This window comes from Bicyclus anynana, chromosome 19, assembly GCF_947172395.1.
Source record: "Bicyclus anynana chromosome 19, ilBicAnyn1.1, whole genome shotgun sequence".
NCBI classification, from domain to species: domain Eukaryota; kingdom Metazoa; phylum Arthropoda; class Insecta; order Lepidoptera; family Nymphalidae; genus Bicyclus; species Bicyclus anynana.
Genome location: NC_069101.1, coordinates 3,709,433 through 3,733,768, shown reverse-complemented (window position 1 = coordinate 3,733,768; position 24,336 = coordinate 3,709,433). Strand labels below are relative to the sequence as shown.

The 24,336-nt window shown below is 37.9% G+C and overlaps 4 protein-coding genes across 9 annotated transcripts in view; 2 read left to right on the top strand and 2 right to left on the bottom strand.

Annotated features, from left to right (window-relative positions):
- LOC112050922 (monocyte to macrophage differentiation factor) overlaps positions 1–3,304 on the bottom strand; it is a 32,075-nt gene extending 28,771 nt beyond the window's left edge. Inside the window, exons 1-2 of the mRNA XM_024089337.2 lie at positions 2,947–3,304; positions 536–726 (exon numbers count right to left, since the gene is read on the bottom strand). Coding sequence (XP_023945105.1) covers positions 536–726; positions 2,947–3,111 — 356 coding nt within the window. The 5' untranslated portion in view covers positions 3,112–3,304. The remainder of the gene's footprint in view (positions 1–535; positions 727–2,946) is intronic.
- A 2,499-nt stretch (positions 3,305–5,803) lies between these two features.
- Positions 5,804–10,133, top strand: LOC128199150 (uncharacterized). Of its 3 annotated transcripts, XM_052887307.1 has the most exons (3): positions 5,804–6,538; positions 6,636–6,862; positions 9,830–10,133. In XM_052887307.1, exons 1-3 carry the CDS (start codon positions 6,516–6,518, stop codon positions 10,018–10,020), a joined length of 441 nt encoding a protein of 146 aa, XP_052743267.1. In that variant the 5' UTR covers positions 5,804–6,515; the 3' UTR covers positions 10,021–10,133. The 3 variants fall into 3 exon arrangements, with proteins under 3 accessions (XP_052743267.1, XP_052743265.1, XP_052743266.1); XM_052887305.1 differs by lacking the exons at positions 5,804–6,538; positions 6,636–6,862 and adding an exon at positions 8,870–9,286; XM_052887306.1 differs by lacking the exons at positions 5,804–6,538; positions 6,636–6,862 and adding an exon at positions 8,870–9,360 and having other exon boundaries at positions 9,830–9,969.
- A 22-nt stretch (positions 10,134–10,155) lies between these two features.
- LOC112050924 (BLOC-1-related complex subunit 6) lies at positions 10,156–11,435 on the bottom strand. The gene has a single exon (XM_024089339.2). It carries the CDS (start codon positions 11,242–11,244, stop codon positions 10,510–10,512), a length of 735 nt encoding a protein of 244 aa, XP_023945107.2. The 5' UTR covers positions 11,245–11,435; the 3' UTR covers positions 10,156–10,509.
- A 1,585-nt stretch (positions 11,436–13,020) lies between these two features.
- The window catches only part of LOC112050929 (ATPase family AAA domain-containing protein 2), a 48,104-nt gene continuing 36,788 nt past the window's right edge, over positions 13,021–24,336 (top strand). The window contains exons 1-10 of one of the 4 annotated variants that reach the window (XM_052887294.1): positions 13,021–13,157; positions 15,867–15,945; positions 16,158–16,242; positions 16,881–17,008; positions 18,937–19,115; positions 19,686–19,772; positions 19,995–20,185; positions 21,025–21,092; positions 21,503–21,634; positions 24,207–24,290. In XM_052887294.1, coding sequence (XP_052743254.1) covers positions 16,187–16,242; positions 16,881–17,008; positions 18,937–19,115; positions 19,686–19,772; positions 19,995–20,185; positions 21,025–21,092; positions 21,503–21,634; positions 24,207–24,290 — 925 coding nt within the window. In that variant the 5' untranslated portion in view covers positions 13,021–13,157; positions 15,867–15,945; positions 16,158–16,186. Of the gene's footprint in view, positions 13,522–15,866; positions 15,946–16,157; positions 16,243–16,880; positions 17,009–18,936; positions 19,116–19,685; positions 19,773–19,994; positions 20,186–21,024; positions 21,093–21,502; positions 21,635–24,206; positions 24,291–24,336 lie in introns of all 4 variants that reach the window. The other 3 variants (XM_052887293.1, XM_052887292.1, XM_052887295.1) reach the window with 3 other exon arrangements.

Below are 24,336 nucleotides of genomic sequence, written 5' to 3'. Positions count from 1 at the left end.
TAAGCATTAGGTTTAGCCTGTAATATTTATAAATGTATGTGATAAATAAATAAATTTTATAAATTTTTTTAATTCTTTTTTTTTACATGTTAGCCCTTGACTACAATCTCACCTGTTGGTAAGTGATAATGCAGTCTAAGATGGAAGCGGGCTATCTTGTTAGGAGGAGGATGAAAGTCCACATTCCTTTCGGTTTTTACACGACATCGTACCGGAACGCTAAATCGCTTGGCGGTTCGTCTTTGCCGGTAGGGTGGTAATTAGCCACGGCCGAAGCCTCCCACCAGCCAGACCCGGACCAATTAAGAAATTCTCAATTTGGCCAGCCGGGGATCGAACCCAGGACCTCCGTTTTGTAAATCCACCGCGCATACCACTGCGCCTCAGAGGCCATATCCCCATTCCCCTCAAACTAGTCAGGAAACTTTGTGTTAGGAGTAGCTCCGATAATAGTCCAGTCCTCTCGATATTGAATACGGCCCCTTCATTGTTGAGCTATTATGTTAAGCCTAACTTGTACAAGCAATGTACTCACGTATCAGATTTACAGCAGCACACGCAATGGAAGGTGGTGGACACGGCGAACAAAAGACACAGCGCCAATCCGTACACCACTGCAGCTATCGCTTGCGGTGCATTCACGGAGCGCGTGAGCAACTCTCGCGCTCCGAGCGACGCCGGCGCGACGCATAGCGCGTGCGTGCATACGTTGGCTATGTTTTCAACCTAAATACATACACAACATTGAATACAAGTAGGTGTTTGTTTGCAGAAGTTCATTATGAACAACTATGAAAAAGAATATTTTTGTTATATCTTTTAAACTAGCGGACGCTCGTGATTACATCCGCGTGATACCCTACCCTACACCTACCTCTACCCTACCTCTACCCTTACCCTAAATATCCTGGTTCTAAGCTGAGAGGTAGCAACTATTATTGTCAGTCAAATTGGTTCAGGCAATCTTGAGTTATAAAAAGTGTAACTAACTTTCTTTTATATATATAGATATGATCAATAATACACTTCTATGCAATTATACTGTATAGACTGCGATTTACGTATTCGTGACAACGGCGCATGTTCCCAATGCTAAGCGGGGAGCAACTATTTGACAGGTTTTCATATAATTTTCTGTCAGCTCTGTGAGCCATGCGAATGACAGTGACCATCTAGTCTACTTTAGGTACAATATATGTTGTTGATTGAAACACTGTGTAACGCCAGCCACACACAGTCAAGTTAACAGCACGCTTAGGGAAGTGGGTCAAAAAATATTGTAAAGTGGTTGTAGGGACAGTTTAAAAATAATATGCTTAAGTAAAGTGAGGGTACAACAATAATCTTAAAGCTGGGATAGAATCCATGATCTCTTGAGTGATAAATCTGCCCTCTAACCTAACTAGCTATGAAGACTCTAGGGAACTAGGCAATTGATTTATTGTTTGTATTAACAATAGAACAATGTAGAATCAACATCTCCTCAGGATAAAGATGGTTTCTTGTTAAGTAACCTTGCTGCTAGCATTTATAACAATATAAATCAATTATTCATTATAAGCATAAATATAAAAAAGACAATTTATTTTTTACAATAAAAACCAAATATACTGTTTGTTATCCAAAACTTTTATGCATTAAAATAATAATTTCATATTATTTATATTATTATATTTTTAAAAATAAAAAATAAAAGGACATATAAATAATATAAATGATAAACAATAATTAACATCCCTTCAAGAGAAAAGCTTGAACCAAGAAGTGACTGAAATAGGAATGATCCTTGGTTCAATACCAATAAAATGAGAGTGCTGTTGTACCTAATTTCTGCCACACAACTTTTCACTAATTAGAAATTATTTTGCAATAAATAGTAGATTGTTATACAAGGGTCTAAAAAGACCCATTATATACGAGGTATTTTTAGGCTAAATAGAAACAGAGTTTGTAATGGGTTTAGCCCCACGTGTTACACTCTGCTTTTCACTACGATTGCGAGAAAATAAAATAGTTTAGTACAATATTCAATGATTTTGAGCAAGAGTAGTGAAAATACAGTAATTGTATAATGCTCTAAAATATTTGACAAGTTCCCTTGATTTCTGCAGAATACCATCATAAAAATACCAACAGCTATAGCAGAATGAGTATTAGATGCAATGATTTATAAGAGCTATGTAAGAATTTATCTACATGTACCATATTCTGGCAAAATATAAAATTATTTGACTTGAAAGATCAAACAAAAATCCATTTATTTATTTGAGTAATCAGAAAATATACCACCGATAACTTCTCCTCACTCCATTATTGAAGTAATTTAAAAATGAATATTAGTTTTGTAAAAAGAACAAATACACATACTAAGAATCAATTATGTCCGGCTACCAAGCAGTAGATAATATGTAGAGAAATGAGAGAAAAGATGTAATATCTTGAAACTGAAAACATTATTGTTTACAGAGCTATGTTTACAAAACAGATAAGGTAAATGTTTAACAATTAATTAACTGCACTAGACAGAAAAATAAAATAATAAAGCTATAGGATTACTGCTTTATTAGCATAAAAGTTTATACTATATCTTAAAAACCATGGGTTTTTAGTTTTATTCACAATGCATGCATTTTTATTATTTATCAAAGAAATACAAATGAGTACTCATTTTCTGAGCCTCCAGGCTCCATAGGTTCAGACACATCACTGAAGGGTGGTGGATTGACCCCCTCTTAACACATTCTTTTTCAAATAGTTGGAGGGGAATAGTAATATTGGACATATTTAAAATATGGAAAATATATTTAAAAATAAAAATTCATTTAATAAAATACATTTAGATAATTTTCATCTTAGTAGAACAACAAAAATAATAATAATCATAGTCATTTGTTTTTGTTTTACTATATTTATATAGTTTATTTGTTGATAAGAAGACATACTGACCGTGGTGGGGACGTAAGCTCTATTTGGCGACGCCCTCGCGTTCATCCATTTCACCGACTTCAGCTTGTCCCAATGCAGATCGCAGTGGAAAAAAAGCTTACTCTGGTTAAACTTTGACTTAAATTTCATGATTATCACAGAAAATAAGCTAACAACGTCGCCCATCGCGTATTACTGAATGCACCGTGCAAGTTAACTGGTCATGAGACCAACAACTGCACTAGTAATCTTGTTATGATGTTAACACTCATGTTAGTAATTCAATTTACATTTTTGGCGAGATTTTAATAAACCATTTTATATTTTTAGAACACGTACGTCCCGATCGAACTCTAAACAGAATTGACAAATGACAATTGATATTTGACAAATTCAAATTGACAATTTGATTATTTGACATTGACATTATAGACATTGACACAAAACTTGACAATTTAAATAATATGACATTTTGACAGCAACTTGGTATTTATCTGTGGTTCAGGGTAGCCATACACAAAATAATACTCTCACTGAACAATCTCCTTCGTGCCTTCTCCATCTACTCGACACTGGCGAGATAAACCGTGCCCAGTTGGCACAAATGAAAGCCATTAAGAAGAATTGAATTGAATTGAATTGAAAATAATACTCTTTTATCTATGGTATCTACTATCTAAGCATTTATGTGTATCTATCTATATCTCACATAGTACTTCTGTCTACGAACTACTGTCTTTTTCTTTTCTTTGTGCAATGTATGATAATAGGTAGCTCAGAGACTATTAGCTCTAAACATAACCAATATTCCCCTTTTCTTCCAATCAAGCAAAAAGCCTGTAGTAGCCTCAACCCCAGCCTCTATATATATATTTTTTTTTATAATAACATTTGCTATATCTTTTTAAATATGACCAATATTCCCATTCCCCTCCAACTAGTCAGGAAAGACTGTGCTAAGAGTGGGTACAACAATAGACCGACAGGGCAGGGATCGAACCACCAACCCCATGAAGTTAAGCCTTAATAGCTCAATGGTAAGAGAGGTTGGCTCTCTTACCATTGAGCTATTGAGGCTTTTTTTATACATGGAGTTATTGACTATTGAGGTCTTAGATAATTTCATACATCTTTAATAGAGAATTAGTGATTACATAGGTTTGCATAATATTTATATTAAATACATGAGATATGATTTTTTAAATTTAGTAATGAAAGAATCTACTCGACTGAACTCCGCCGATGCCGGTCCCAAGCCCGGATGCAAAAGGAGGAGGGTTTGCAGGAGTGACCATACCTGCTGTAAAAGGGTCAACGCCGAACCCCAGGCGGCGGTTAATAACCTGACAACACCATGGCAACCAGTGGCCAAGAGGTCTAAATCACCTCTAAAAGACTGATCCAGAACGGTCAGGCCAGAGGACACACCCAACTCTGGCAGGGTGCCCAAAACCTTATCCCTTGATCCCTTAGTTAGGAACCTAAACCCTTACCCAGCCACTTCCTACCCTTTATACGTCCCCAACTATACATTCACTGCTCACACTACACTCTACAAACTACACATACGACTAAACCATGAAGACGGATTCAAAGAGACAATTACTACCCCAGGGGGGTACCGGAAACGGACAATCCTCCGCTGTAGCGACACCGCCGGTCACTGGATTACCGGACGGGGGTGTGGCTACAGTCCGCCCTGCGTATTCTGGGGGGGGCGAGAACCCGCCTTGCGCATTGCGCAACCAACGACTCGGCTATGTAAAAAGGACAGATGACCAAGCAAAAAACGAACCCACCACTAACCCAACTACCCTGACAGCACCCGACTTGCAACCATGCCCGACCACAGCTAACAAGGACTCCGATATAAATATGACTTCAGTCGCGATGGCCGTCCCTCCACCAGATATAAAATCCGCTTGGGCCAACGTAGAATCCAAGCACAAGCGGAAAAAACCTAAAAGGAAGAGAAACAAGACGGACTTACAGACTGCATCCCCTTCAGGCACACGCCTAAGCGGGCAGACGTCGAAGACAGAAAGGACTACAACAGTGACAGGCAAGGCCCAGACGGGGGGCTTGTACGGACAAAGCGGCGAGCAGTCTGCACAACAGCGGCTGCCCCCCGCGGAGACTGTCGTCCCACGCCCAGGCACAAGCCGCAGCACTGCTGTAGTCCAGAAAATCTCCGGCGAAAACCTTCCGGCGGAGCCTGCCAAACCAACATTGGACGCTACATGCGCAAACACCTCTGGCCAACGTCAGCAACACCCCGTCGCACCCCGGTGCAACAAACACTGGAGAGGGCGGAGCGGTGGTGGGGCTGACGAGGACAGAAACCCCAACCCGTCAAATAGCCAGCCCAGTCTTAAACGGGGCAGGCTAGATGACTCCATTTCACCAAGGGGCCAGACAAAAAGAACCAAGACAATCGGACAGACCAGAACGAGGGAGAGTTACGCAGGCGCGACCCAACAACATCTGAGTGTCGCAATCACCCTCGTTCCTAGGGCTGACATGACGCAGACAGAGGCGATGACTCTGCAAGAGCAAATCCAGGAGGAGGTTTTCGAGGCTTGCCTTAGAGATCCAATTCCTGGAGTTCCTCTAACCCATGCACCCACCTTCTCAGGAAAAGCCTTCCTCAGTGAAGGCGTCCTGAAAATGTGGTGTGAAGACGACCAAGCCCTTCAATGGTTGAACGCGGTCTTACCAAGGCTGAATTCGCCAAGGGAGGGCTTCGAAATTAAAATAATAAACCAGCGCGAAATCACGAAGAGGGTGAAAGGAGCACTATACGTGCCCAACTACCGGGGAGAGATCGGCAAACTTCACAGGATCCTCCTACGGCAGAACCCGAAGTATGATATCGGCAGCTGGACCCTACATAATTTCAAAAGGTCGACAGGGAGACTTCCAGGTGTGTTCCTAATACTAGGAATACCCCAGGAAAAGATCGACACCATTGTGGACAACGACAGGAGGGTAGCCTATTCCACTGGGACGATATATCTCAAGTTCTTTGTTGGCGAAGAACTTAGTGATATACCGCCCAGTCAAGCTACCTCCACAAAACAGGACAATACTGAGACAGACGCAGCCGCGAAGACAATCACACAGACAGTTTGTGAAAAACTACCGGACTCTGTACAGGACGGACATGACAGCGATACGACGTGCCCTGGACCAAGTACCGCTCCCTCAACAAGTGGGATGAATTGGGAAGGAACGCGTCCCGAACCAAGCATCACACCATCAACAAGTGGGATGCAATGGGAAGAGACGCGCCCCGGACCAAGTATCACACCCACTCTAGAGGGGTTGAAATGGGAAAGGGCATCAGGCACAGACGCAACTGATTCAGACGACGACGACATGGCGGACTCAGCTCCGCTGTATACATTACTGGAGAAATGTGTCCCCCGGGACGCATAAACTCCATCAATATCCATCTTCAGTAATGTAGACATAGTACAGGCCAACCTCCAGCATAAGATCCTTGCAACGGCTACTCTACGCAAACAACTGGAGGAGGGGGCCCAAACCATAGTGCTGATCCAAGAGCCGTGGGTCAGAGGAAACCGCATATGTGGTTTTGGCAACTGCAACGGTAAGTTTCTTTATGACAGTAAACAAACTCCACCGAGAACTTGTATCTATATACCTCGCTGTATCACAGCGACAATGCTAACACAATTCTGTTTCAGAGACATAACAACAATAAGAATACAAAGTGGCATAGGACAACAAACCGGTGCTAGGACAAGACCACTAGTCTTGGCATCGTTATATCTACCCATAGAAGAACATATACCACCAAAAGAGATGACGGACCTCATAAAATACTGTGAGGACGAAAACACTGACCTCATAATTGGAGTAGACAGCAACGCACATCACACCCTATGGGGATGCAACGAAAACAACAAAAGAGGTGAGCAACTTGTAACATATCTATTAACAACTAATCTTGTAGTTTTAAATAAAGGCTCGAAACCAACGTTTATCACGAGCCGTTCCCAAACAATAGTAGACATAACTCTGGCGTCTAACGGTGTAATGGATCAAATAAGAAACTGGCATGTGTCTGATGATCTCACCTTATGTGATCATCAACGCATCCATTTCGAATTGAACTTGACCACGGCACAGGACACACCACGGAGAAATCCAAGGAAAACAAACAGGAAACTATATAAAACACTACTCCATAGCAACTATGGGAATGAGAGCGAACTCCATAACACTACAATCGAGACAACTAATCAAATAGACAACAACGTGACAAGCATAACTAATGTCATCACGTCATGCTACATAAAAGCCTGTCCCATAAAGACCTGCACAACAAAACAGAAACCAATGCATGCATGGTGGAGCCCCGACCTTGAAAGGAAGCGACATAATCTTAGACGACTGTTTAACAAAGCTAAGAACACCAGGAAGGATGAAGACTGGGATACTTTCAAAGATCACCAGTACAGTTACAACAAAACAATAAGGCAGAAGGACACAAAAATGTGGCGCCGGTTCTGCTCAAACATAGAATCATGTGAGAAAGCTAACAGAGTAAGGAAAATCCTTGCAAAAGACAACGCCCTCATACTAGGCTCCCTAAAGAAAGCCGATGGTAGTTACACAAAAAACGACAAAGAAGTAAGTGAGACTCTTCTAGAAACACACTTCCCAGGATGCAAAATACTAGACTCTGCAGACTGGACAAACATAAATGAAACCTACAACCCAGTAGAATCAGACAGGGAACTCGCCAACAAGATAGTCACACATAACAGAATACAGTGGGCAATAAACACGTTCCACCCCTTCAAATCACCAGGCACGGATGACATCTTTCCGGCCCTTTTACAATGGGGTTTGGAATGGCTAACACCATGGCTAGCAGAAATATACAGAGCCTGCATAGCTTACAGATATATACCAAAACTATGGAGAGATGTGAAAGTAATCCTCCTACCAAAACCAGGTAAATCAGATTACACTGATCCGAAAGCTTTCAGACCAATCAGCCTAACATCCTTCTTGCTAAAAACCCTGGAAAGGTTAGTAGACAGATTTTTAAGGGATGGGGTACTGAGTAACACCCCCCTACACCCGAACCAACATGCTTACAGTACCAGCAAATCCACAGAAACAGCCCTACACTCAGTGGTAAACAAAATAGAACACAACATGGAAAATAAATTATCAACACTAGGAGCCTTCATAGACATAGAAGGTGCTTTCGACAAAACCACGTTCAACAGTATAGAAAAGTCCCTTGAACGGCATAATGTACCTCTAACAATAAGAAAATGGATAAATTCCCTTTTATCACTCAGGGCGATACAGATAAACATAAATGGTAAAACTCAAGCCATTGCTGCCAGAGGATGCCCTCAAGGAGGAGTACTATCCCCACTCCTATGGAACCTGGTGGTAAATGAACTAATCAGTAAACTGAACAACAATGGCTTCCTCACAATAGGGTACGCTGACGACCTAACAATACTTATAGGAGGAAAACATGAAAACACCCTAAGTGGAATAATGCAAGATGCACTCAAACAGATAGAAAAATGGTGTACACTTAACGAACTATCTGTTAACCCCAGAAAAACAGAACTTATTCTGTTCACACATAAAAGAAAACCAAACTTTCCAAAAACACCGACTTTATTCAAAGTAACCCTAAAGCTAACCACAGAGGTAAAATACTTAGGGGTAACACTAGATCAACAGTTGAACTGGAAAAAACATATTGAAACGAAAATTCAGAAATCTACAATCATCCTATGTCAGTGCAAACGCATGATAGGCAAAACATGGGGACTAAAACCGCACATAATGAAGTGGCTATACCTTACAGTTGTAAGAAGCTCAATGACATATGCATCTATAGTCTGGTGGCCAAAAGTGATCCAAACGACAACTCAACAGGAACTTCAAAAATTCCAAAGACAAGCACTGCTATCCATAACGGGCAGTATGTGCACAACACCGACAGCTGCAATGGAGGTAATACTAGGAATTCCTCCATTACATCTCCATATAAAAGAGGAAGCAACGCTTACAGCTCTCAGACTAAAAACATGCGGACTGTGGAAACACACAAACACAGCCCACACCAACATCTTAAAAGAGGGAATACAAATAAACCCATGTATGGAATGGATATGTGATAAAACACAAAAACAATTCGTGATGGACAAAACATACAAAATCAATACAGAAGAAGCTAGTAACTGCTACACAAACCCTGACACCCTAGATGTGTACACGGATGGGTCAAAGACAGACACAGGTACTGGAGCAGGAGTCTACTGCCAAGACCTCAATATACGGATTGCACAAGCGCTTGGTAAGCACAACTCAGTCTTCCAGGCAGAATGCGTCGGCATCACAACTGCGGCTGTTGCCGTGACCAACAGACAGGTAACAAATTTTAACATTAATATACTTAGCGATAGTCAGGCAGTACTAAAAGCACTGGCAAAACATTCGACCACGTCAAAACTACTGCTGGACTGTCACAAGGCCCTAACAAAACTTGCAACAAATAACACAGTCATCCTAAGATGGATAAAGGGACACAGCGGAATTTTAGGTAATGAAGCGGCTGACGAACTGGCGCGTCGCGCCACGACACTGAAGGTAGTAGGACCCGAACCAATAGTACCCATACCATTCAGTGAATACAAAACATGGTTGCACAAACAAACCATCAGAACCCACGCTGAACTATGGGGCAGTATAACCACATGTAGACATACAAAGGAGGCACTTCCAAGCCCCGACCCAAGGTTAACAAAGAAACTTATAAACCTTCCACGAGATAAGTTGAGAACAGTAGTTGGCCTCATAACTGGTCATTGCCCACTAAACAAACACCTTTCAATTCTAGGTATGACAGACAGTCCTCTGTGCAGAGCCTGCATGGAGGAGGACGAGACACCGCTACACGTTATGCTCAGTTGCAGAGGCGTAACGGAACAACGAGCAACCTACATTGGCTCCTCAGCGACACTCCATGAGGCTATCGGCGACCTGGGCGGCCTGCTAAGCTTCTGGAGCGAGCTCGGCTGGATGGAATAAATCCAGCGGGAACCTACACCGGAGGGACCCACGCACAACGGCCAATCAAATGGCTAAGTGCGGAAACGGCCCAGAATAAAGAAGAAGAAGAAGAAGAAGATCTACTCGACTGATCAAAAAACAAGTCAACACATCCACACTCAATTATTATTTTAATGCATTCCAAAATATAACAAAATAGTAAATTGACTTTAGATAAAACATATAATATCTCACTTAATACATTCAATGAATTGAGCATCACATATTTTTTTATATTAAAAGACATTAATTAATAAATAAATTGGAATATTAACAGATGATCTGATAAAATAAATATAAAGTTTAGTGACAATAATATAAATAAATATTGGTCAAATTAATAATGAATTGTGGTAAAAGGGACAGTTTTCATTGGTGAAACTTGCACTCTCAATCATCAACAGCTGTTTTGATTTATCATAAAAAACCATCAACAATTCAAGCATTCTGTAAAAATGCTTTCCAGTTTCAGAAATAACTTTCAAAGACTTGTAAAAGCCGCTTGATTTCAGCTATTCTTGCTGCTTGTGCTTGAACTGGGACCATAGCTTGTGAAACCTCTTCTCCTTTTGCAAGGATTGTGTACATACTTTTTATATTATTGTCCATTGCATCACAGGTTTTTCCCACTGCATCTCTATAAACTTCCATGTTTTCTGCAGTAAGAGAAGAGTTGGAATGTAAAATACTAGACAGATTTTCTATTAAATTGTCAACAGACTGTGCAATCTTTTGTGCTTCATATTCAAGATCATTTAGCACTGTGATATCTATTTGGCCAATCTGTGGAGCCAATATTTGCCTATACAGTTTGCCAGATGGAGTACTTGATCGGGACGCGCTAGAACTACCAAATATTGGAGTTTCGCCACGTTTGGCTATAGGACTAGAGATTTTAATCTTAAACTCTAAATCATCGGCCACATAATGAGTCATGTCACCCTCATAGTGAAAGTGGCCATCTAAAGGAATTTTTTCCTGTTTACGATTTTCAGAAGGGAGATCATACGGTCTTGAAGGACCAGGTTCTTTTCTCTGTTCTTCAGCACTTGGAGCATTGTCAGAATGAAATGATATTTCACTGTATGAAGCAGTCATTCGGGCAGATATTTCTTCGTCAATATCCTCACCATCCTTGTTTTTATCTTCAGAATCTGTTTTCACAATTTCAGGAGGCGAAGTAGAACTTTGTTTACCACTCATAGCTACAGCCAATTTCGTTTCCTAAATATTTATTTAGATAGTGGCGAGTTATGACATGGCTTAAAGGAAAATAGGCTTACAGATCATAATATATTAAAAATCTTGAGGAATTTTAATATTCTTTACAATAAATCGAAACGACAAGTTTTTTTAACCAAAATTCTCTTTAGAATTTTTAATTTAAATTATTGACAGCATGCATTGACAGTATCTGTCAAAACCGTCAAAACATTAGCACGACCACAGCTTAGACCTGTGTAATTCGATCGTTTCGTAAAACCCGGGTCGATCGCGACCCATACTCATGGAGATCGGGTCTCAATGATTCGATCATTTCGATCATTCGGGTCACGGGTTGTTTGGGTTTTGTGTATCGTTGCGACGCGGCTTGAAGTAGGTAGGTATTTGAACTGAACACCCGTAAGACCCGAACCGGAACCCGATCCTTTGATTGACCGACGGATTCAAAACAAAGTTATGCCTACTATCAGTTAAATAAATATTGTGGTTTGTAATTGTATCGCTTTTGCGTGGTGATACAATAATATTAAGTCATCGTCTAAATTTACATTCGAAAAATGGGAAATTTTATTTTATGTTTTTATGAATATAGATAAAAAAATGTAAATAATTAAAGTTATTATATATTATATAGATAAAACTATTGCCAAAAGTAATACATACCTACATATATATTTTAGACTTTATTCCTTACGAATTTACCACTCAAGTCATCATCATTATCAACTACAGAATAGAGAATGATATCTTTACAAGCCCCGAGATGAAGCCGATGAAACTCATAAATACAGAGTAATACATATCTTCCTTTACATACATACGAATAAAAGAGACAACTACAGATTGTACTTGCGAATGATGATTCGACATTATAAGCAATTGAGCCGAATAATTATTTATAACACTAATACAATCAAAATAAAGTTCAATTTAGTGTGGTCGGGTCGAGAGATCGAGTTTATTATATGGATCACCAAACGGGTCTCACAAGATCGGGTGTTTTAGTCGTCCGCGACCCGATTATTCACGAGAACTACAGATTTGAGAGTTATTGTATTAAAAATAAAGTTCAATTTAGCGTGGTCGGGTCGAGTGATCGAGTTCTTATATGAATCACAAGATCGGGTGTTTTAGACGTCCGCGACCCGATTATTCACGAGAACTACAGATTTGAGAGTTATTGTTTTAAAAATAAAGTTCAATTTAGCGTGGTCGGGTCGAGTGATCGAGTTTTTATATGAATCACAAGATCGGGTGTTTTAGACGTCCGCGACCCGATTATTCACGAGATCTACAGATTTGAGAGTTATTGTAATGAAAATAAAGTTCAATTTAGTATGGTAAACAAAAACGTTTCGATCTTTTAATCGAGTCTGCGCCCGGGCGGGTCACCAAACGGGTCACATAAGATCGGGTGTTTTTAACGTCCGCGACCCAATTACTCACGCACAAGTAGTGATCGGGTGTCGGAGATTTGATCATTCGCGATCGACACAGGTCTACCACAGCTTAAATTGTAAATTCTACCCACAGAGTACCTTCAAGCTTGGTCAGCAGCATAGTCATAAAATACCCTACTTCTCTATTTCAAACTTTTATTTTTATTCTTACAAAAAAACAGCGGACTACAATCGATAGTGTTGATTGTGTGTGAATTAGATCTTGTAACTATCGATAGTTTATGGATTCCGTTAGAGGTCTCGAATCTCGATTGAAAAAATCAATGAGTATAGAGTTTAATGAACTTTGAAGAGTGTCAAATTTGCGGGAATTTTTGACAGTTGTCAATAAAAACATCTCAAGCGAACGTGAATTCATCTCGAAATCGCCTTCTTTGGATGGGGTTACGAATTAAATAGTTTGTGTTTAATGGAAATTATGTTTTAGGTGAGGTAAGAGATGTCCAAATGTTAATTTGAACAGTGAACTTGTTATTCTTTAATTCATTGCGAGCATAGGATGTTGAGAACGTCTGCTAAAACATGGCGTACAAAAACGACATGTGGGAACGATAACGCTTGCCCTTTGTCGTGTTAGATTCTATTTTGAGCGTTGAAAGTGGTTAATATTTAGTATTTGAGCTGTATATAGAATTTTCGAACTGTTACATAATCGTTTTGTGGGCTTGAATGTAATATTACGACATAAGTATCGCACATTGCAATGGTGAAAACCCGTCGCAGCAATGGAGAAAACGGGGAGGTTGACGAAGGAAATTATTCGATAAACGAAGTCGGCAGCGTCTCTGATGAGAAGGTGACTTATTCTCAGTGATATTCTTATTATTTCCAAGAACGTACTTTGAGCTTTGAGTTGGAATGCGCCCTGTATGCAACTTCCTGTCCCCATTTTCCTTGGGTACTTTCGTGAGTGCATGTACTTGCATGAGCTTGTTTAGCTTTACCTCACGATTCTATAGTAACCTCAAGGTTAATTGTTACCTATTTATACAGTGCACTGAAAACTTGCTGAGTCATAAATGCAGTGTTAAGGTCAAAAATACTTGAAGTACATATCATATGACACTTGTAGTTGAAATCATTGATTGTTCATTCAATAGAATATTTTAAGCTAGATTATTAGTTTCCTATTGTAATATGTTTAAAGCTTCCTCCATGTGTGATGTTTTAAATATAATAGCCCAAGTTATATGTACATATATTCTACAGTATGAAAATTGGAAAAAGAACAAAAGTTCAACTTAACTTAAATAGTTAATGATCTCTGATTGAGTTTAAGTTGTTGCATTTCTAAATTTTGTTTAGTTTTCATCAAACAGTTACCACTAATTGATTTATATCAAATTATAAGTGCTTATTGCTTAACTATTAAGTAAGTTTATATAAGTTTGTAATTTATAATTATGAAATGAAATATCAATTATTGTTATTATATGTCTTATACTATATTGTGGGCTATTGCTGGCGCATCAAATGCTCCATAGCCGGCTGTACAATAGTCACAAGACATCTATATAAATCATTTGCAGTTGTATTGAGTTAGACATGGAATTTATCAAAAGCATGTCAAATTATCCATTTATTATTAGGCACATAAAACAAAACAGTGGATGTTATCTATCCATACAACTAAGTCAATTTTCATTTGAAAAACTAAGCAGTGGATCATGTGTAGTAGAAATATAACACCATCTCTGGTATGCAGCTCCTTGATTAATCAGCGGAAAACCAACAAAATTGCTGTGCAAATCTTTTGCACAACCCATGCACATTCTATGAGCCATGCAATGGCCCATCAATCAATGAATGGGCTACGTCTATGACACATGTAGCATTAAGTTACACATACACTGTGCTCTTCCCCTGTCGCCCGTGCTTGTGTAGTTTAGAAAGCGAATGATGTGACATCAGTCTGATTACATTTTGTATTCATTTTATAAACAGACAATACACAAACATGTTTGAGTGTTATGTGGTGCCAAGTACTATAACCACAATAGCTCAACGGTAGCAGTGCTTGGACTCATCATCAAGGGGTGGTGGTTCGATCTCCGCCCCGTTGGTCTATTGTCGTACCTACTCCTAGCACAGTCTTTCCTGACTACTTGGAGGGGAATGGGAATATTGGTCATATTATAAAAGATTATGGCAAATATTCTTAAAAAAAAAATAATAAAAATACTTAGAATAAAAAGTACCAACAAAATATTTAGATTGAATGTCTGAAATTGATAATACATGGCAAACTTGTATTCTTTGTAACATGTGGTCTGAGGGGTCTCATGTACTAACCACCATGTTGTGTGGTTCCTTGAGTTTTGCAATAACACATATTCCAGATTAAAATCGGTGTTATATATCTGCCATTTTCATAACATGGTGTTTTATAACTATTTCCATTTTATAGGTGCTTTGTTTTCATGCTCTAACTTTCTTTCTAGGTTTTCCTAAAAATGTATTCTTTGAACACATACAATAATTGTTTTATTGTGCCTCTATTTAGAGGAAGAAATTTTAATTTAATAATTTATCCACTCTTATAATTGAAACATCATTTGCAAAGTGGCATAGTGTCATTCTAAATTGTTGCCTTCAGAAGTTTGAAAAACCCAAATTCCAGATGATAGGAGAAAAAATAATTTGATTTGATTAAAAAATAGCTTATGAAGGCATTTTATGGATCTTTTTTGGGAGTATATAAATGAAACTTAAGTCTATTTTCTGTAGTGAATATAGTGTATGGAAGTCAGATTTTTTTAGAAGAGAGAGATAAGACTGATTTTATTATTATTACAGATTTATCAATTTATTTTCTTTTTTATTGTATTCTGAGCAGTAGCCTATATTTTTTTTTCAAAACTATTCAAAGGTCCATACAAGAGACTCATGTAGAAGTCCACTGCTGAACTTGCTATTTGCTGATAATGATGATGATGATGATGATAATAATGAAATGTAATCAAATAAATAAAGAAATGAAGTATTTACATTTTTTGAGCACAATTGGACAATATTTTATCTATTTCTATTCACTTAGTTGCATGCTAGGTTATTTCATGATTTAAAACATCTAACACAGAACTCGTGATTAGGGTTTTGTGTTAATTTTGGTATCTGTGTTAACATGCAGTGACTCTTTAGGCATCAAATTGGTCACAAAGAGAACTGCGGAGCAGCCAATATAAGGTCACTAGGAAGATTCAACGTTGGCCAGCTAAATGTAAGTAAATATTTAATTGTTTCTGCATGTAGGGAAAATTGAGAACTGTACACTTTATTTTCTAAGGCATTTTATTGAAAATTCTATTTGATAAAACTCTACTGTATAAAACTGAAGGTCTGTAGCGTGCATAAGGCATACAAAAGAAACATTAGTCAAGTACCTATATATAAGTCAAGTATACATAAAATAATATGTATTAATCTTCATAGATAACCGCAGCAGAGTTCGAGCAATCAAAATGCCTCGTATAATGTTCCCTGAGAGTGATACTGAACCTGAAAAGTATTCGAGGAGGTAAGAATACCCTCTTCTTCTTCTTCCTTCTGGGCTGTTTCCGCGCTTGGCCTTGTAATTGACCATTGTACGTGGGTCCTTCAGTGTAGGTTCCTGCTGGATTCACTCCATCCAGCCGAACTTGCTCCAGAAGTTTAGGCCGCCCAGGTTGAAAGAAGTAAGAATACCCTTCAAAAAACACTATTTGATTTGAAACTTTAAGGGTCTCTAGCAAAGGGCTGGCATGAAGGCAAATAAATAGCGAATGGGGATAACATTTCTCATATTATGCTAATAAAAATATAAAAAAATTATACTTTCTACTTTGGTGGTTGAGGGTCTGGATCCTTTATACCTGCTATATGTTAAAGATCTGGATGCTTAAAACCTGCTACCTCCTAAAGCCAACACAGTCCAAACTCTATAATTGGCTACCATATTTACCTATGGTGGGAGCATGAGCTGACAAACTTTCAGCTTTTAAAAAATGCCGAAGGTCTGGGGTCCATGGGCTCTCAGTTTAATGTTTTTAACTATGGGAGGTAATATACATAGTGATTAAATAAAACAGAAAATGTCTCCTTCAATATAAGTTCATAATAATTAGTCTACATGGTAGGCAGTGAACTCTTGTATCATTTAAGTCGTTTAATTTTCAGATCTCGCCAAGTAAGAGTGTTCTTTGCCGATGACAATGATTCCACCAATAGGAGCTTAAAAATTAGACGCAACCGCGGCCCTAGGAAGAATTACATGGAAGATAGTGAAGATAAACCAATACAACAAAGTAAGTCTTATACATATTTTATTAATAGTACTTTAAAAATGAGTTAAGTTTTATTTTGCCAGTTATATCCAACAGGCCACGAGATATCTTGGTCTTCGTCTATATCTATGGGCCTTATTAGAAGGCTCAAAGTTACTCAGTGGGACCAAGTTATGCTTGGAGTTTCTATGCATGCTCAAATTATAAATTAGGAGATCTGCAGACAAACCAAAGCCACTGACATGGCTCAGCGAGTCGCAAAGTTGCAGTTGCAATGGGCAGGCCTCATAGTTCGATGAGCTGATGGACGTTAGGATCCCAAGGTGCTGGAATGGCGACCTCGTACCGGAAAGCGCAGTGTTGGTCGACTCCCCACTAGTAATGACAAGTACAAAGCTAGACTCAGTAACCATCTGAATCACCTGTCTGTCCAGTCAACTATACAGGCGATTGGACACTTGAAAAGTCGGAAAATTCTTGATTGAAAGTCACATGACATATACATGGAGCTTCTCCCTCTAGGGAAGATTGCTTCTAACCGCCAAATTTCCTTACAAGATCGCTGCTCATAGTTAATAGAACAAAAAAAAACATGCATCAACAATATAATTATCACGCAAAGAGAAAAAGACATTCCCCACCAATAACGGTGGAGTTAATACATCGCTCTATATTTCGTGCCAACGCAACGAAAGGGAGCGATATTTTCGATTCTGCTTGCTATTGGTTGACATGTCTTTCTCACGTCTCGAGGTATGTCGTCGTACAGCGGTGCTAATATATGCTATCAGTGAAGAGATTTATTTTTCTATTCTCTTGTATACTGTTATTCAGTCATACGACATTGAGCCGTTTGTGTGTTACTAAGAGATTATGTCATCAGAAGGAGTAAGTCCATTACCGAATCTCCTATTATGCGTATGCTGTATTCTAGCTTTCTTTCTGGGCTAGATCTAGTGAAGAAAAATATAGACAAAATTGCGCCCAATGGCGTCGGAGTTGTCCATTTCGTACTAACGCATGAAAGAGCGCTACTTCCGGTTGCGCTGCCATTGGTTGAATTTTGTCTATATCTCTTCACGAGATTTTCCCGTCGGTTGCATGTTAGTGCCACCGATGTTTAAGTGTATTAAGCCGAGACCAGACGTGTGTAACGCGTAATGTAAGATTACGTGTAATTTAGTGTCAAAAGTGTGGACGGCACACGAACTCAAAGCGAATTGTCTATTTCAAGAACGGTTTGCGATAGTTGCGAGCACTGCGAGCGCCTTAATGTTCGCGCAAAAAAACCGACAGCCGATGGATCAGCCAAAACGCCGACGCGAGCGTTACCTGTAATGCTCGTAGTGCTGTAGGGATGATGACAGTTTTTTAAATTGTATATAAATTAAGAGTATGCTAATAGTAAAGCAATTTTGTAAAAGTAACAGGGTATCTGCGATCATTATTTTCGGAGTTACAGGCATTTAAAGGGTCAGATTTGCGGCGCTGTCACGGATCTCTGAAAAACGCCCCATACAAAATAGTACGAATTAATGACGTCATAGGTACATAATGATCGCTAGATTTGTATGGTCGTTCAAACAATATTAATAATATTTTTGTTATTTGTGCGTTTATGTTTATAGTTCATTTATTGAATAATGTCACATTTAATGTAAGAAAGCTAAAACTGTATGAATTTTCATCTAATTACGATAAAAGATTTTTAATAGATTTTGAAATTCATAATCTTATTTGTTTTGCAAATATCCAGACAATCTTTGTTTTTATGTATAAAATAGTTAACATTGACCTTATTTACCCGAAGGTATCATAAAAATCAATATATTCAAACCTAGTCATCATCCCATTCGCATTACAATACACGGTGGATTACGTTACGCGTTACACACGTCTGGCTTTAGTGTCATTAGTATAATAATAATACTAAATAAGCTTATGTAAAGACATTTCAGACGTAAGACGTAGTTGTCGCAAACGTAAGCTTCTTCACCACAACTTCAACGAGAGTTGGATCACCAACGAGCTCAAGGTGAAAGGCTATCCCGACTTGTACTGCTTTCCCGGGACCAGCTCATCAGATGAGTTCTCTTCGGGTGATGAAGCCAGGGATACTAAGAAACTGGTAAGAATTTAATTTTTCATTTTGAAGATCCTAGATGAAGGATGCGTTTTTAAGTATACTTAAGCCTTTGTGTGGGTACTGAGATAGCTGATTTTATCATATATATTTAAATATTGCATATAAATACGTATATAATGTAAAAGCACAACCAGACACTGGAAAAAACATTGGTTGTAGTATGATAAAACATTGGTTGTAGTAGTACGTCCTCCACGACTTCTTAGAGGTATTATTTATAGAGAAAAAGAACATTTAAACCGCTCCTTAAATTTAGCTATACTGAAACTTACTATAGCTTGGCAAGTTTGTTGATGACACTCCCATTATATGCGGGCGACGGGCAGGGGAGCACTGCACGGGTGTAAAGTCGTGCGCGCAGGGCAGAGGGAAGGACTTCGCGGGTATGAAGATGTACGCACGGTGCATTGCTACCCCCCTCCCGGCCCGCGCGAACCATCGGGAGTGTTAGTTCGTAACACGCCCGTTAATTTGCCAAACTATAGTATGTTACTGAGAAATGTGTTTCATTGCACAACATTTTTTAAATGTGGTTTTCTATATCTATTTAAGACTCGCAGCCATGTTCCAACCAACACAGATGAAGACACGCAACTTTCACGTTTGAGGAGAACTTCTGCCAGATTCACAAATAAAAAGGCAAGTAGCTTTTTTGCAACGAAAACTTCTTTAAGCACATTGAGTATTTTGATCACTATACAAAAGATTTTTGACGCCAAACGAAAGATTGACAGTTTTGTTTTCATCAAGTATTTTATTGTGGAAACTATGATTTTTCATTTAAGAACTACTTACCATTCACTATTTACAGTTTCTTATTAACAATCCCACTTCTGATCTTTTCGTTTCTGCCATATACAGGATGCGTCAGAATCGGATTCAGACGACGACAAAAACTTAACTGTAATAGAAAAGAAACCAGTGGAAGCTAAAACAGAAAAAGAGAATAATGAGAAAATGGATACGGAAGAAGCTCAAGAGACAATGTCTAAAGATAAATTGGAGAAAGAAAGTAAAACAGACGAGAAAAATGTAGTACAAGACAGTGAGAGGTATGTTGATTAGTGATTGTAGGTACTAGGTACACTAGCGGATTGCGGGCGTTTTCAAAGCGGAACGGGCACGCAACGGATACGTTACGGGCGCGCAACGAACACGCCGCGTATCCGCAGCGAATTCGTTGCGGACGCACAATGTTGTACTGTCTCGTAAAAACGCCAGTCCGTCCCAGTGTTGTCAAACGTACGATTTAAATCGTATTTGTACGACTTTGTTGGCTCTTATACGATGTAGGATCGACTAATCGAAATCGTATGCAAAATTTACGATCTTTTAAAATCTTAGGCCCCTCATCATAACGAACTAAAGATATTAACTAATTCGACGAAAAATTAATCTGCGATGATTTGTTGGTTTGGAAAGAAAAATATAAACAATAGTCTTTTAGCCAGAAATCTGATTTTTTAAAATAAATTTTAGTAAATATAACAGCAGTGTTTCCTCGTAACAATCCATTTTGTTACTGAATGCACTGTACGTCGTTAATTCGCTACAAAACCGCGACGGATACGTTGTGAATCCGCCACGTTTTCGCTGCGCACCCGCTCCGCTTTGCATCCGCTGGCAAACCGCTAGTATGATAAGGCCCTTACTCATCAAATATCAAAATGGAAGTGTCTGTGATTTGTAAATAACTGTTTTCTCAGTTACTAGCAAATTTTTTTTTATAATTAACCGACTTCAAAAAAGGAGGTTGTTCACAATTCGTCGCGTATGTCTTTTTTATGTTTGTTATCTCACAACTTCGTCATTATATAACCAATTTTGAAAATTCCCTTTTCGTTTGAAAGAGTACTTTTGTTAATATGGTTAAATCATTCATTATCCTCAGTAATCCAAGGCCAGTGCGGTCTACCAGGGGAAGAGGCAGAAAAAAAGTCAACCTCCAACAAGATACTGGTAAGAAAAACTTTTGACTACTTAAATAATAATAAAGAAAGTGATAAGTTAACTTTCATAATACATACAGTATTCCATTCTTCATTGCATGCTTTATGAATAAAATATATTTTTTTTGTAAATTCTATGATATAGCTATGATAAAACCTTGAAAAAAAATTCAACTAACTTCATAAAACACAACAATGTACTACACTAGAAAGCGAAAAATAACAAACAAACGAAAAATGACAAAAGTAAATAATTGTTTATTGGAAAACACATTGTAGCAACAGCATACATTTTATATATTTTTTTTCAACCTAGCAGAACGCTAATGAACAATTAAAAATCCTTTAAAAAAAGGGTCAACTAGCCTATTATAATAACCAGTTAAATAAATTATATGTTAATAGTAATTCGTTTGCCAGCATCCTCGTCATCATCATCGGAGTCGGGCAGCGTGCTTGGTTTGCGCCCGCGACGCTCCAAACGCACGCGCGCCGCGCAGCCCGCCAGATTTGTGCAACTCGCTCCCAGAGAAACTAGAGGCAGACCTAGAGGTAGGAAACATAGACTTAGATCGTCATCATCATCAATCGATGGACCTCCACTGCTGGATATAGGCCTCTTGTATGGACTTCCAAATTCCAATGGTCTTGAGCCTCCAGCATCCAGTACTCCCTTACGGACTTAATAAATAACTGAAAAGTACAAAGTGGTAGGTAGATTTAGTTTTTGTTTCTATTTTATTAGTGGTAAATTAAGAATTGTATTAAAATAAATGCATGTTGAGTTAGCCTGTAAGTGGGGTGTACAATGTAGTATATTACTTTTTAATTAATGCATGTTATGTTTAATTAGTCATAAGTTTTTTGTATACAACGTTGGCTTCCGAATAAATAAATAAATAAAAAATACAAACTATACTATGCACAAAAATTAAGGGAGCAGAAAAAAAATCCAAATTTTTGGGGGATTTTCAACAGGCTGTAACTTATACAAAAATGGTCGTACAGCAAAAAAATAAAAAGCAAATTGTAGCTCTAAGTGTTTAGTTTTTGGATCTGAGTTTGAAAATTTTTTTTTGAAAATATTTTTCGAGTAATCATAAGAAAACCACTGAAAAAAAAATTTTCGAATTTTTTTTGGTTTTTTTTTTAATCTACGGACGTGGAAAAAATTTTTTCGACTTAACCTCTATATAGACCGGATAGCTTGTTTATTCAGATTTAATTTAGTTTTTTTTAAATCTCGATACGAGCATTTCTCGCTGAGATATCGATGTTTGAATGGAAAAAGATCATTTTGTCTTTGATTACCAATATCTCAGCAACCAATGATCGCACAGAAATTTTGAGGTTGGTTTCAAAAATTTGAATAAACTCTCTACAAGGATTAGCAATTGAATTTTGAAAAAAAAATTTTTTTTCAATCATTACATGAATTTGAAAAAGCATCCAAAAAAGGGCTTTTTGTCGTTTTTTGGAAAATCAAGCGCCCAATCAAAAATATTGCGGAAACCACTGACGTTAAGTGTGCCTTTTACTGTTCAATATACCCACAAAAACCCTACAAAGTTTCAATTCAATCCAGCCAACCGTTTTTTTTTCCCACTTGATCGAATTTTTGAAAAAATTAAAGGAGCAAGAATTTCGTTCTGAAAATGTTATAATTTACGCTTTTGTGCTTGCGCACGTGTATGTGTGTGGTTTTATCAGAGATTGAGACCCTGTGGTTCGTCACTTCCACACACACACACACACACACATACATCTTCGGAGAGTGAGTTTGGAGTCACAAAATACTGTGGAACACACACATACACGTGCGCAAGCACAAAAGCGTAAATTATGACATTTTCAAAGCGAAATTCTCGCTCCTTTAATTTTTTGAAAAATTCGATCAAATGGGAAAAAAACGGTTGGCTGGATTGAATTGAAACTTTGTAGGGTTTTTGTGGGTATATTGAGCAGTAAAAGGCACACTTAACGTCAGTGGTTTCCGCAATATTTTTGATTGGGCGGTTGATTTTCCAAAAAACGACAAAAAGCCCTTTTTTGGATGCTTTTTCAAATTCATGTAATGATTGAAAAAAAATTTTTTTTTCAAAATTCAATTGCCAATCCTTGTAGAAAGTTTATTCAAATTTTTGAAACCAACCTCAAAATTTCTGTGCGATCATTGGTTGCTGAGATATTGGTAATCAAAGACAAAATAATCTTTTTCCATTCAAACATCGATATCTCAGCGAGAAATGCTCGTATCGAGATTTAAAAAAAAACTAAATTAAATCTGAATAAACAAGCTATCCGGTCCATATAGAGATTGAGTCGAAAAAATTTTTTCCACGTCCGTAGATTAAAAAAAAAAACCAAAAAAATTTCGAAAATTTTTTTTTCAGTGGTTTTCTTATGATTACTCGAAAAATATTTTCAAAAAAAAATTTTTAAACTCAGATCCAAAAACTAAACACTTAGAGCTACAATTTTCTTTTTATTTTTTTGCTGTACGACCATTTTTGTATAAGTTACAGCCTGTTGAAAATCCCCCAAAAATTTGGATTTTTTTTCTGCTCCCTTAATTTTTGTGCATAGTATAGTTAACAAAACTTGCTTGAAGTGATGGCGAAGATAGCCTATCATCATCATGGCTGTCAGTGTTTTTGGTGTTTAATCCAAAGTTTAATTTAAAATTTGGGAATATACAAGTCTCAAAAAAATTCAATATGTTTTTACAATCTAATAGAACGTTAGTGAACAATTAGAACCTTTAAAAAAGGGGCAACTAGCCTATCCTACTAATATTATGCACGCGAAAGTTTGTATGGATGTTTGTTACTCTTTAACGCCGCAACCACTTAAACGATTTCGCTGAAATTTAAAAAGAATAGAAATAATACCCTGGATTAACACATAGGCTAATTTCATCCCGGAAAAATTTGTGGGTCCCGCGGTATTTGTGAAAAGTGAATTCCACGCGGACGAAGTCGTGGGCGTTGTACTTGTTGATAATCTTAACAATAGCGTGGAATGTGTTAGTTAGATATATTAGTTCTCAAATTTCTTTTTTTTTGTCTAAAAATGGTAGTATAAGCTTTAATATAAGTCATAAATATGTTTGTTGTTTTGAAAGTTTCAGGAAAAACATTTACACTCAGAAAGAAACCATACAGTTTGAGAGAAAGAAAACCAAAGTTACGTAGAAAGACAATAAGATGTGAGTTTATTTGCATTAATTTTAGTAACAAAATTTGTGTTTTTTT